The sequence below is a fragment of the Pseudochaenichthys georgianus genome, chromosome 4 (genome assembly GCF_902827115.2).
Source record: "Pseudochaenichthys georgianus chromosome 4, fPseGeo1.2, whole genome shotgun sequence".
NCBI lineage: Eukaryota > Metazoa > Chordata > Actinopteri > Perciformes > Channichthyidae > Pseudochaenichthys > Pseudochaenichthys georgianus.
This window is the reverse complement of record NC_047506.1, coordinates 4204602-4218228: the sequence shown is the minus strand read 5'-3', so window position 1 is coordinate 4218228 and position 13627 is coordinate 4204602. Positions and strand designations below refer to the sequence as shown.

General features: G+C 43.8%; 1 protein-coding gene across 1 annotated transcript in view; it reads right to left on the bottom strand.

The window, feature by feature from the left end:
• The window catches only part of tle2b (TLE family member 2, transcriptional corepressor b), a 101507-nt gene extending 91528 nt beyond the window's left edge, over positions 1 to 9979 (bottom strand). Inside the window, exon 1 of the mRNA XM_034081237.2 lies at positions 9225 to 9979. Within this exon, the coding sequence (XP_033937128.1) occupies positions 9225 to 9248 (24 nt within the window). The 5' untranslated portion in view covers positions 9249 to 9979. The remainder of the gene's footprint in view (positions 1 to 9224) is intronic.
• Positions 9980 to 13627: the final 3648 nt, after the last annotated feature.

Genomic DNA, 13627 nt, shown 5'->3' with positions numbered 1-13627 from the left:
TTACCGTTTTTAAAAACTCACTGTGTAATTATTCTGTGAAATCACAAATAGTATATGTTATGTATGGTTTTTTATTTGGAAAGAATCTGGATTTCCTCCTCGTCTCCTAGCCTTAAATAAAGCCATAAGTTATGTCGGTGAATAAATGTGGATCCTTCTGCAGTGTTTACAAAGATGGAGGCATCATCAAGTCGTGCCGTATGTACACCAGAGCTAACATTTGTTATTGGAGTGTGTGTCTGGTCTCTCCTGTATTGTGACAGATGGCAGCCCAGACTGTTAGGGGTCCAATAGTGCGTCACACGGGCCAAGAAACGCTAACCGCCAGTGTTGTCGTGTGTGTGTGTGTGTGTGTGTGTGTGTGTGTGTGTGTGTGTGTGTGTGTGTGTGTGTGTGTGTGTGTGTGTGTGTGTGTGTGTGTGTGTGTGTGTGTGTGTGTGTGTGTGTGTGTGTGTGTGTGTGTGTGTGTGTGTGTGTGTGTGTGTGTGTGTGTGTGTGTGTGTGTGTGAGAGCAGCCAGCATAGGGGATCCTGAAACCCAAAACTGATCCGGTTAATCTAGAGAAGAGGAGGTGTAGGAAGGGGGAAGGGAGGGAGGGAGGGAGGGAGGGATGGGTCACTTGTGCGTAAACAAACACACTCACATACACACACACACACACGCAAATATACACCGTGTGGGACGGCAGTCAATCACAATTTGGGCAAGCTGGCACGGGCAAGCAGAGAATTAGGAGGGATTATCTATGGTGGGAGTGGGGGGGCGAGGAGAGGAGGGGCACGTGAAGCCCATTGAGCTGTATCACATAACAGGATGGAGGTGGCTGTAACATCACCTGTCTGCCAGTGTCTGTCTGGGTTTTATTGCACGACTAGCAGTATAAAGTAAATCATTATATAGAGAACCATTGATATGATAACTTGAAACGACACTTCAGATGATCGCTATGACTACCATAGATGTATTGTAGATTAGGAGACATTATGTTAAAGCATCCAACGGCTACGAATAATTTCCATGTCCATCCAAGTTTCTAGTCCAACGTCCAATAAAGTAGCGAAAAGCTGGAAATCTCCGCATCTGAAAGTCTGAAAAGTGCTTTTTCAGCCTTTTTGCACAAATATTACTTGTTCTGTCAATCTACTAATCCGTGGAGCCATTAGTCATAACTAAATATACAATATTTGCATTTCCCTCCTACACAAAGTTTTAAAACATTGTTGAGGATCCATAAAATGCTAAAGAATTAACCAAGATTTTCAACTTGGTAGTGTCACTATTTTATCGTCAGACTGTTTCTAAATTACTTCAAATATTTAATACAAATGTATAATTATGGTTAATTATCAGCCAATATTTTCTCAATTTTTGTTTTATTAGGCACACCTAGCTAAAACTCATGCTGTCCACATGTAACTCAACCTCCAAGCTTCATGCACGTCAGTCTCCAAAACGCAATATACAAATAAAATAAATGCAGTTCAATTAACGCCTCTTTAAAACAGGATCAACCAAAACTGCAAAGGACTCGGGATCATGTGACTACAAGTCAATACCAACACTGTTTCGTCAGTTGGGCTCAAGTCAAAAACATCCCACCAGCAGTATAGATACAAAAGTAAAATGATTTCCCCTATCCTTTTTAAGCTACAACTTGATTATCCCACATTTCTTACTAAAGGTCAAATGTGTAACCTTGAGAAGTCACCTCCTCGCTTCAATTAGCACCTCAAAGTGTCGCTGCGACAATCTGCCTTCTTTCAGTGACTTCCATTACTTCATTTGAGTCACTCCCTTTCTGTTTGATTTCTGGGTCAGTCTGGTTCTGGGTGTTTCTCAATGTCGAGGACGCTTCCTTGGTAGGACATGTCCCTCCGAGACAGGTCCTTCAGAAGCGATGCAAGAATCCTTCCTAGCCTCGGAAAACGAAGAATGGTGCAACAGGCTAACAGGTGTGCGTCATATGCGAGGCCCCGCCTTAAATGGAGCGCCATTTCCACCAAAGATTTGGAAAGTGGTCCGTGCGCAAAGCATTGTGGGGATTTTAAGACCGCGGAGGATACACATGTGCAGCCTCGAAATTTCCCGCAACGAAGGACGCCGGCCTCGGTAGAATCCCAAGCATCCTGGACATTGGAACAGTCCTTCGGCGGGACTCGATGACGTAGCATCCTTGAAATAGTGGCTCTGGAGCAGCCTTCCTCGACATTGAGAAACACCCATTGTCTCTGTCTGTTTGTGTCTTCTGTTCAAGCAGCTGCATGAGTGAGACTGAGAAACAGATGCAGGTCTGGGAGTCATTGGGACAGATATGATTCCATCTCTGCTTATCTGCTCCGTCCATCTCTTTAGCCCTCTGGCAAATCTCCGACCAACATATGAGTATGCACACGGCATAAGCAGGCAAGCCTATGCATGGAAGCATTCATTGAAACAAAAACACCCACAAACAAAACATTTCTCTTTCGTGTGCCCTCGTTCCTCCCTCTGCTCTTCTTTTGTTCTTTACTTCACCTTCTTAGCCCCTTTGTTCTTCCTTTTGCCCGTGTCTCTCGCTCACACAAGCAGAGACACATTCAGATAGCGCATTAAATAATAATTGGCTGGTGAAATATTTAGGAAAAAAGGCACATGAATAGATGAGAACTAGCAAGTGTGGCACAGGAGTGCCAGCGTCCCTTGTGTACATGTCTGTCGGCTGAAGTGAGCAGCAGCGAACAGAAGAAGCAGCTCCTTGGGTTGGGCTGTGGGTGGGTGACACACTGAAGAAGAGCTAGCATATCAACTATACTTTTAAGATTTCCCTATTTCTTTCTGACAGTTTTGTCTTTAATTTCTCAGACGACGATGACTCAAGCCTCTTTCCCACTTGGCAACAGACTGACTAACATCTGGCTTTTGTCTTTAATGGGAAAGGTTACAGTTGGCATTCATTCCCCGGACAAATGACTCTGCAGAGGATTTATCGTCTCCAACATTTTTCTGCAGTGAACATGACAACCTTTTTGGCCTTTAAAGCGCAATGTTATGAAGTCAATTCAAATCAACAGGAATATACCTCGTTATGTTTTCCTCAAAGCCACAAGAGTGATTTTACAGAACGATTAATTCCACCACGCTGATCGTCACAAAACACATATTAATTTGAAACTACAGAAAACTCGTCAAAAGTATCCATCCACTGTTCAAACAATCCCCAACACTGGTTTAAAAGAGAAACTAAAACAGATAGTGACTGTGTGCTCCAAAGGGAAAATACTGTCTCTGTCTTATTGCCAAGGGCACAGGTATTTAGGGCGCGTCATGACAGCTGCTTGGTTGTTTTCGACCCTGGAAGGGCATATGGTTGTTGACCGCTGTATCGCGAGTTTGTGTGCAAGAACTGCAAGAATTGTTTGTTCGGTCACCGAATGAAATATGGATGGATATGGACTCACTGTATTTAGATGATGCACATCGGATCCGGAGACAAGCCAATTCTTCATCGAAGCACAACATGCGGTATCTTAATCACACAGTATAATGTGTCAGCCAGGTCATTGGGTTATAACACCTCCGTAGCTTTAGTGTTGGGCTAAGCTCCGACAGTGCACGTCTTATCACACACACACACTTGTCTACTGGAAAAGTGTTTGTCACCTAATTTGAGAGGGCTTCTTTGCTAAAAACTAGCATTTATGTGCTAATTTAGAAGACCACCAAACCAATGTCCACTGTACCACTGTTGTCCACTACCTCAGAGTCTTACACTGCTGTTAAAGAGATGACTGTGCTATGTGCACTTTTTACTTGTGACAGTATTTATTGTGTCCTTTGTAGCTACCTCTTACTTACTTTTTATAATGCTGCTTCTGATTTGGGTTCCATAGATGTGCACAGGTTTGATTAAAGTGTGCTTCCCGCTATGCTTAATATGTTATTCCTCGACTCTACCAATCACGTGTTTGCCTTTTGTCCTCACTGCCCCTTTGCTGTAACAATGTACATTTCCCCACTGTGGGACGAATAAAGGATTTCCAATTTCTGGCGGAGAGAGGCTGCCAACTTCCCCCAACAAAAGCAGCTCATTTAGAGCTAGTGGCACCTCCTGTTGCGCTGAAACCCAATGAACACCTTTGCCACTCCGTCGGTCAGTCATTCAGTCTGACAGTCAATTAAATTAGCAGCCAACCAGTAAATCAAAAGTAAGGCAGTCATTGAACCAGTCAGCAAGTTAGCCAGTCATTCAGAGAGCTAGTGAGCTAATGCTAAGCCAGCGGTGGATTACAAATCAGGGAAAGATTGGCAGCGACAAGAGTCTCTGGACTCCATCCAAGCTCTCGCTCTGATCGTTTCTTTTGACGACAAAGAGGAGAACACAGATAGAACAGGCTCTTTTTTCTAAATCACAGAGCAGACGTAATCTAGGTGGCTGCTGATGTCTGACTAGAAGTTGTTGTTTGTTTGTACGATTCTTCCCGTGTTCTGTAGGTCGTCTTACTACGGCTGCATTGTCTTTACTTTTTGCCATTTTCCGGGGTTGCCTTTGCAATGCTGAAGGAAATGAAAAGTAAACAAGGAGATGACAAGGGAAAAGAGGGGAGCATGTCGTCTGTCGGAGGTGACAGCAATCTGCAGCGCCGTTTACCGTGCACGACTTTCATTCCAGAAAACAAACAGCCGGACACAGCAAGATGCCAACAACTAAAGCACAGTTACATGTCGAAACTCTTTACCCAAGCACTTGGATTCAACACACACGTAATAAGTTGTAAAGCTCCGCCATTGCAACTACAGAATGTACAAATTAAATCTCACACACACACACACACACACACACACACACACACACACACACACACACTTCAAAATCCAACTTTAAGACGCACCCAAACACTCTGCTCTCATTAACGGAGCATATGTGACGTCTGTGGCCACATATTTGGCAATAGTTTGTTTACTTGGCAGTAAAAATAAAGTGTTACCCTACTGGTGGCCAAAGGAGAAGGACGCCCTCCTCCTGCACAGTCTCTCACACACACACACACACACACACACACACACACACACACACACACACACACACACACACACACACACACACACACACACACACACACACACACACACACACACACACACACACACACACACACACACACACACACACACACACACACACACACACACACAATTTTCCACTAGCTACTTAGATTGTACTGCACACACTTGGCACGCTTCTCATTTCTTCTTCTCTTTTTTCACGTGGTCGCACACACTCCTGCTAATAATTAAACAGATGCTTGATTGTCACCATATATTCCCAACGAAGATTGAATGGTGCTCATGCATGATGTACTAAAATGATCAGAGCAGATTTGATTGTTTATCCACAGTGTAATCTCTTTTCAAATCGGTCTTTATCGCTGGCTTTGAGGACGTCTAACTTTGATCTTCGAGACTTCCGCCATCCCAACTTCTAGGGCTAAGAAAAGATTGTTTGATCAGAGTTTTCCAGACCTTCTTAAACAGTACTTTCAAGGATTCTTCAAGGATTCTCCCAGCCTAATTCGAGGACCCAAAACAGCATATTTGAAACAAGGATCAAGGGCATAGACAGTCGCACTTTCTCAAGGCCGATGGCGCATTAAAAAACAATGACGCAACTGGGAGAAACACATGCAGACAGCAGAACAGGACCGACTGACTAAACTATAGTTAAACATATCAATACAATGTTATTGCCGATCTTTTAACAATATATATTTGGGAACCATAAGTGAACACACGTACAAAAACGTGTTAATATTGCCATAATAACAAGGATAAAAATCAAAGAATCAGAGGTGGGACCCCCCTCCCAGGACGGACAGATGATCAATAGATGTATCGTGTATAGACTGAGGACATTTGGGCTTCGCTACACCTTACACTTTAATTCTGCTTAACTTTGACCTGTCGACATGCCAGGGGTGAAGCAGAAAGAAACCTCCATGTTTGATAGGAGGTGTGTGTGAAGTTAGCCCTTAAATTAATATGTGTGAAATGATGTAGCAGTTATAGAGATCTTTGTTTACCATGACAACACGCAGTAAATCTTTCTTTCTCTTCCTCGCCGGGGAGTGGCAGCCAATCAGGGGCTCGTACATTCACAGCAGCGTCGAGGTCGGACTGGGACATTATTTATTGTTATTGTTGTTGGCACACAGTGCACACAAACCCTGCTCTCCTTTCCCCTTCCCCCCAGGTCTAAACACACACACACACAGACACACTTTAACAGCTGCTCACACACACACACAAGCCCTTTAACGGGAACACAAGGACAAATACAAACACTTACACACACACCAAGACATACATATACTAACACACAAAGACAGTTTGCACTAAAGGGCACAAGCAGACACATAAAACAAAGCCTTACACAGGAGATGTACACACACATTTACAAACATCTAAGCCAACAGCAAACATTGTTAACACAAAAACCACACACACAGCACTAAAGAGACAGGGACACATAAAAAGGAATCACACACATTACACATTCTCACAGCTCTGATAATGTTTGCCACAAAAATCCAGTGGAACCAATTACGGCTCCGCTCGGCTGGCAAATCAGCCATCAGCGTTAACCTTTTCCTGCCGGAGCGCGAGGAGAACAAAGTCTGACTTCTTCTCTGATAAAATATCGCAGCCCGAGCCGCCTTGAGACACCTTCCTCATCGTTTCCAGAGGCACATGAAGGCAGCTCTGTCCGTCTATTCCTGACAGGAAGTGATCTTTGACTGACTCCAACAAGGACATATCAAGGCTGCGTAGTCCAGCCTGTTCACGGGGAAGTTAGACGACAGATGTGTAGTCGTGCGTTTGCACAGTACCATCAGATCTTTGAAAGAGATTAACTGCAAACCACCCTCACATGGGTTACTGTAACTTTAAAGGGGCCATGTTATGTATCTTGGGGCTTCCCTTTCCTGTAGTGTGTTATATAGGTGTTGTGCATGAAGAAGGTCTCCATTGGACTCCTTTGTTTACTTCTGTGAAATAGTGACATCACGTTGTTACTCTCGCGCTTCTATTTGATAGCGCATTGTACATCATAGATTTAATGAATGAAAGATTGAGGTTAACAATCTTAACAGCACCAGCTCATTTAGCCTTTTAAACAATATCCAGGTGTGCATGTACTGTTCAGGGTGTACGCAGGAATCCTTAAGTCAAAGGTAATTCCTTTTAAGACCTTTTTTAAGACCCTTTCCGTACATTTTAAGACCTCATCTCCACTTTGTTTTAACCGGTTACCTTAGCGACGCATTTCCCCATAACGACGTTGTTTACCAGCAAGGAGAGTTACATGCCAGCAGAAAAAAATGCTCTGAATATTTTACAAGTTACTCTGCTCTGCATGTATGAGGACGAACACACACATGTATGTAAATGCTCATACACAGTCTGTAAACACACACACACACACACACTGTTCTTTTCACCCTCACACCTCTCTGCAGATCACATTTCAAGGCAACACCAGAAATAAAGTTCCCCTGGCAGAGGAGAGCTGCAGAGGAAGGAGGGAGGGAAACGGAGGAGGAGAAGGAGGCTATCGATCGGTTGGAGTTGGCTGTATCCGCGATTGAACTTTATCACGAACACAGAGCATCGCAGCAGGAAGCGCTCTGATGCGCCTCTAAAGGAGAGAACAGAGGATTCTTAACGCTCTTTTCTTCCTTTGCATCTCTCATTCATTTCCATTTCTCTTCCAACCCCCGGCCTTGTCTTTTTACAGAATTCTTTCTCTTTTTTGGCTCTTACATCTTACACTGTCTCCCCTTTGTTTTTTCACTTCTCTCTTAGCTTCAATTTCTCTCTCCCCTTCCAGCGGCTGACTTATTAGCATTCTCTCTGTACATATAATTGATTCCTCATGACTTCCTCTTGTGAAAATGTCATTCATAATTCTGTGTGATAGCTAGCTGGCTGGCTTGCTGGCTGACTGAGTGAGGGGCTGGCTGGCTTGCTGGCTGACTGAGTGAGGGGCTGGCTGGCTGGCTGAGAGGCAAAGTGGCCAGTGACCCATTTGTAGCAGATACAAAGACACTGACAACCAAATCTGATTATAGCAACCGGATCGGGGCCCCCGTGAAACGAATGGCCTAAGCCAGACTGAGCCATAAGCTGTCATTCATCCTTCTGTGCTTTTTATTAGTCTGTTTGAACCTTTATTTTAGCCTGGCAGGTAAATTAACGGCCAATTCTCACCGCTGATTGAGGAGGAAACTGAAGGAGGAGAAAGGGACTTTGAAGAGGAAATAAAGAGGAAGTGCTTCAACGTCAATGTTTTAGAGGAAATGCAAATTCATTTAATTAATCAGCCTGTGTGTGTGTGTGTGTGTGTGTGTGTGTGTGTGTGTGTGTGTGTGTGTGTGTGTGTGTGTGTGTGTGTGTGTGTGTGTGTGTGTGTGTGTGTGTGTGTGTGTGTGTGTGTGTGTGTGTGTGTGTGTGTGTGTGTGTGCACAAGTGTATCCTTAGCAACCAAAATGAGCAAATGGATAGCTGACAGTTGTACTGACCAATTTTTCACACATACACAGATCTATTAAATATTACACACAAACAGGGTCACGTACGTAACAACCACTAGAGCCAACTAAAGCACTAATAGAGGAACACAAACACACCACCCACCCACACACACACACACACACACACACACACACGCTGAGAAGTGCAGATTAAGTTAAGTGCCACCTACACGGCTAACCATCAACAAGATCTCAAAGGCACCTGGGTGCAGCTGACAGAGAGGGTGTGTGTGTGTGTGTGTGTGTGTGTGTGTGTGTGTGTGTGTGTGTGTGTGTGTGTGTGTGTGTGTGTGTGTGTGTGTGTGTGTGTGTGTGTGTGTGTGTGTGTGTGTGTGTGTGTGTGTATAACAGGGAATCTCTAAGCCCTAACAACCCCCCTCCCCTCACGTCTCACTACTCATGTTACAGTGCAGTCCTTATTTAAACAAGAGAGAGGGACAAGCGGAAAAAAAGACGCACAAAAAATGCAAAAACAAGAGGAAGTAAGACGAAGGAAAAACTCAAGATAAGAGAGGCAGGGAGGCATGGAGAGGGCAGAGAGAGAATGAAGAGGGCAGGGGGAGACACAACTGACAAGGTTGGAGTTGAGAGAGACAGACAGACGGACAGAAAAAGAGTGAGACTGACATGGAGAAAGAGACATAAGGAGGTACTTACCGGATGCCTGCCCTGAGGGTACATGATCCCAGGAGAGGGGAGGCTGCCAGTCCGTTTGATGGCCAGGTTCGTCCCCTGGCCCTCCACTGCTCTGCCCTCCACCGGTTACACACACACACTCTCTCTGTAAGTCCTGCTCCTTAGCTGGGTTGAAGGCAGCAGTCGACTTCCAGAGTCTTGTGTTTTTTCTCCTCTTCTTTTCTAGGGCGAATTCCTATTGACACACAACTGAAGAGCGCTCAATCCGTCGCTTCGTTCTCCCACTAATGTCATGATAAAACGAAGCACCAGACTTTACCTCCTCCTCCTCCTTCTTCTCACAGTGAAAGTCTCAATCACCCCACCTCCCCTCAGTGTCTCTCTCCCTTTTCCTCACCCTGGGATCAGTCAAGGTCCACACGTAGTGACACCGAGAATTTCATCCAGGCAGGCTTCCCTCTTCTTCCTCCTCCTCCTCTTCCTCTGCTCCTGGTGCCCCTTCACCCAGCCGACCAATGGAGAGACATACAAACATAAACACACACTCAGCTCCGTGCAAATAGTCTCTGCTGTTTCCCTCCTCTTCAGCCTCTCTCTCTCTGACACACTGAGTCTGCCGCAGAAAAGAGGGAAAGAAGAAGAGAGGAGGGAGAGGAGAAAAGAGAGATAGAGAGGGAGGGCTTTGTTTTTAATCTAAATGTGGAAAAAAAACGCGAGAAGAGCAGGAAAGAACAGCAGGTCAGTGGAGGATCCAGCGGGCTTTTCAGCAGCAAGCCCTAGACTATAATATATTGTGCCTGTTGGCTTCAACACAAACACGACAGGCTGCTAAAGCTCCTCTTAAGGTGGAACTGAGTAGATAGAGACACACAGAGGAAGGGGAGGGAGGGAGCAAAGAGGAGAGAGATGGATCCCTTTTCAATTGTGGTCAGGCAGACAAAGCAATCAGTCATGCACAAAGACTCAAACTGATATGAATCGAGAAGCACACACACAAACGCTCCGACATTCAAATTCATGACAGCTTTGTGGACACACAGGCAGTTCAGTTGCACACACACACAAAGTAGTTACTCAGTGATTATCAGCCAGTTTACACCTTGCATAAATATGACACCGATGATTGGATAGCTGTCCTATCACACGTAATGGCATATGAATCCAGATGTAAGCACACTTATGATGCTCTGATGGACTGATGTGATTACTCAGACCTCCTCAGGAAGTGGTCTGCATTGCATCCAGATGTTTGTCTACTCTACGATGCATCATCATGTCAACCCACATACGTCCCTGCAGAGAAACGTCAACCAAAGAGCAACATAAAAGTAACATTACTCATGAGTAATTGGTTTGGCAGTCGACATGACAAATCAGACCCAGAAAATGGAAGTATGCTTTTTGGGTTTTGTTTGCATAAAGTATTTGCTTCAGTAAAATGCCAACCCACACCAGATGTGTGTATACAAACATTTCATTGTGTGACCTATAACAGTGAAAAGACTGAAACTAATGCAGTTAAACGTGATACAATGAAAAGAGGCATTCTCAAGTAACCAGTTTGTTTGGAAATGCTTCTCAAGATTTTGAACTCAATTTGGCAAAATAAAATGTTATTTTCAATAATCAGCCATCATTAGCCATTTCTGCCTGAAAATCACTATCGATTATTATGAGAATAGTTGCCGTTAATTATTGTGTTTATCAACAAATCAATTTGTAATATAATCCTTACAGCTATTATTGATTTCACTCCGCTTTGACATGTTTCTATTCTGACCATCTGTAAACACTTGCCATACAGGAAGTGATTTATCTTCCATTGCAGCAAAAATAAAATTAGTTTGGAACAGAGCGGGACAGGAATGAGTCCTTAAACCTGGACATGAGTTAGCATCTCGGCACTATCTGTTCGCTTGTCTCGAGATCATTGTTTTGTTGTTTGTTTTTTTCGGTTAATGGCCTGAAATAAAGTCTGTGGTTAACACAAGCTGAATACATTACATCAAGGAAATACATAAGTAAATGCCCCACGTGTGAATGTATGGAGCTTCTTTGTTTCATAAAACAAAAATGAAGGAATGGGAAAATGAAACGACTAAACGTCATCCTGCCGAACATTAGCTGCATTTAGCTTAGCGGTGGTGAAGGGAATTCGTGCAACAGTAATGTAGTTCCTTGATAGCATTACATTTGCTTTTTCCTTCTGGCGATTGCATTTATGGATAAATTGATCTTAAAAGTTGGTGCCAATATGTGATTTATGCTGAATAAAACATGTAAGTACCATTTCCACAGAGCTTAATTTGCGGAATATTCCAATATTTTGTTGATTTTGTTTGAGATGCTAACTTCCCGATCGGCCTACATACTATACATCATCACTGCACCAATGTATCGACGTTCAGTAAGAACTGGGCAGCTGCCACCCAAATAAGAACTGCTACAAACAACAGAAAGTCAAAAGGAAATGTGCATGAAAGCAGGACCGTCACATTGTGTAGTGATATCTGGAAAAACTGCAGTGTGCTCACATTCACTACCAGCCAAAGATCCCATCAAATCAATAAAAGTGAAGTATCTGTGTGCAGCAGTCTGGCCCTGCCGTGTTTTGGCTGCAGTTTTTTATAATGAGTTTATCCAGGGTGGCTCTGCCTTTGAACTTGAACCGAACATTAATCCGACGCTGCAGAATGGGACTCAGTCAGTCTTGGCATCCGTGGAGGGGTTCCCAGTAAGACAGGAACCGCATTTGATAACAAGCGGGTTATCCAGAGGGCAGCTTCAAAGCCACAATTAGGCCACGTAAAGACATCCCATTATCCAAAGCAGCCTTCTAACAACACTATGGATCCATTTGGGGAAACCCAATGATGAATTATTCAATTCAAACTCAGCTAAATTAGTTTGAATTGACTCTGTGACTAGTTTTTAGCCAATGTCTGATGGTTTATTATTACATTACATTGCATTTAGCTGATGCTTTTATCCAAAGCGACTTACAATAAGTGCATTCGACCAACAAGATACAAACTTGAAGAAAGGAGAATCATATAAGTACATCAGGTTTCATTTTCATCAAACATTTCAAGTGCTACTCAACTGGCTATAGATAAGCCAGTCCTTTGTTAGTATATAAGTGCTTTGTTAGCAGTTCTTTGTTAGTAATTCTATCGCTCGAAGTGGAGTCGAAAGAGATGAGTTTTCAGTCTGCGCCGGAAGGTGTGTAAGCTTTCTGCTGTCCTGATGTCAATGGGGAGCTCATTCCACCATTTTGGAGCCAGGATAGCAAACCCACGTGTTTTTGCTGATGGGAACTTGGGTCCCCCTCACAGTGCATTCACAGCATGGTACGCAGGTACCAGTGTCTTGAAGTGGATTCTAGCAGTTACTGTAAGCCAGTGAAGTGAGCGGAGGAGCGGCGTGCTGTGGGAACATTTTGGAAGGTTGAAGACCAGACGAGCCGCTGCATTCTGGATGAGCTGCAGAGGTCGGATGGCACATGCATTTAGACCAGCCAGGAGGGAGTTACAGTTGTTTTCTGGGTCAGTTGGGGACGCATCCTCCTGATGTTGTAAAGCGTGTATCTGCAGCAGCGGGTTGTAGCAGCGATGTTTGCAGTGAAGGACAGTTTGTTATCTAGGGTCACACCCAGATTCCTTGCAGTCTGAGTCGGGGAAACAACAGAGGTGCCGATGTTGATTGTTAGGTCAAGAGTGGGACAATCTTTTCCCGGAAGGAAAAGCAGTTCAGTCTTGTCAAGGTTGAGCTTGAGGTGATGAGCGGACATCCACTGAGAGATGTCAGCTAGACAAGCAGAGATGCGTGCAACGACCTGGGTCTCTGAGCAGGGAAAGGACAGAATTAATTGGGTGTCGTCAGCGTAGCAGTGGTATGAAAAACCATGCGGGCTAATGACAGATCCGAGCGAGTTTGTGTACAGGGAGAAGAGGAGGGGACCAAGAACAGAGCCCTGAGGGACCCCTGTAGTTAATTGACAAGGGTCGGACTCGGACCTTCTCCAAGTTACCCTGTAGGTATGGTCTTTGAGGTATGAGGTGAGGAGGGAAAGTGCAGAGCCTGAAAAAACCATGCGGGCTAAAGGTAATGGTTATTATGTATTTGTACTCTAAGAGAGGATATTTGGAGAAAGGAAATAATGTATACATTTCAATACAGTACTGTACATAAAGTATACAATATCATTCAATCAAAATACTTTATTAATCATTTAAAATTAAATTAAACTATTTTGTGAAAGCATAAATTGTCAACCATACAGTCACAATATTGATATTCAGATATTCGGTCAAAAATATGTATATAATATTTTCTTCATATTGCTCATCCTTACTACTACATTTCAAATAAGGAATGGCACATTCAATGGTTTACAAATGAAACAAAATTCACACGACATTGTT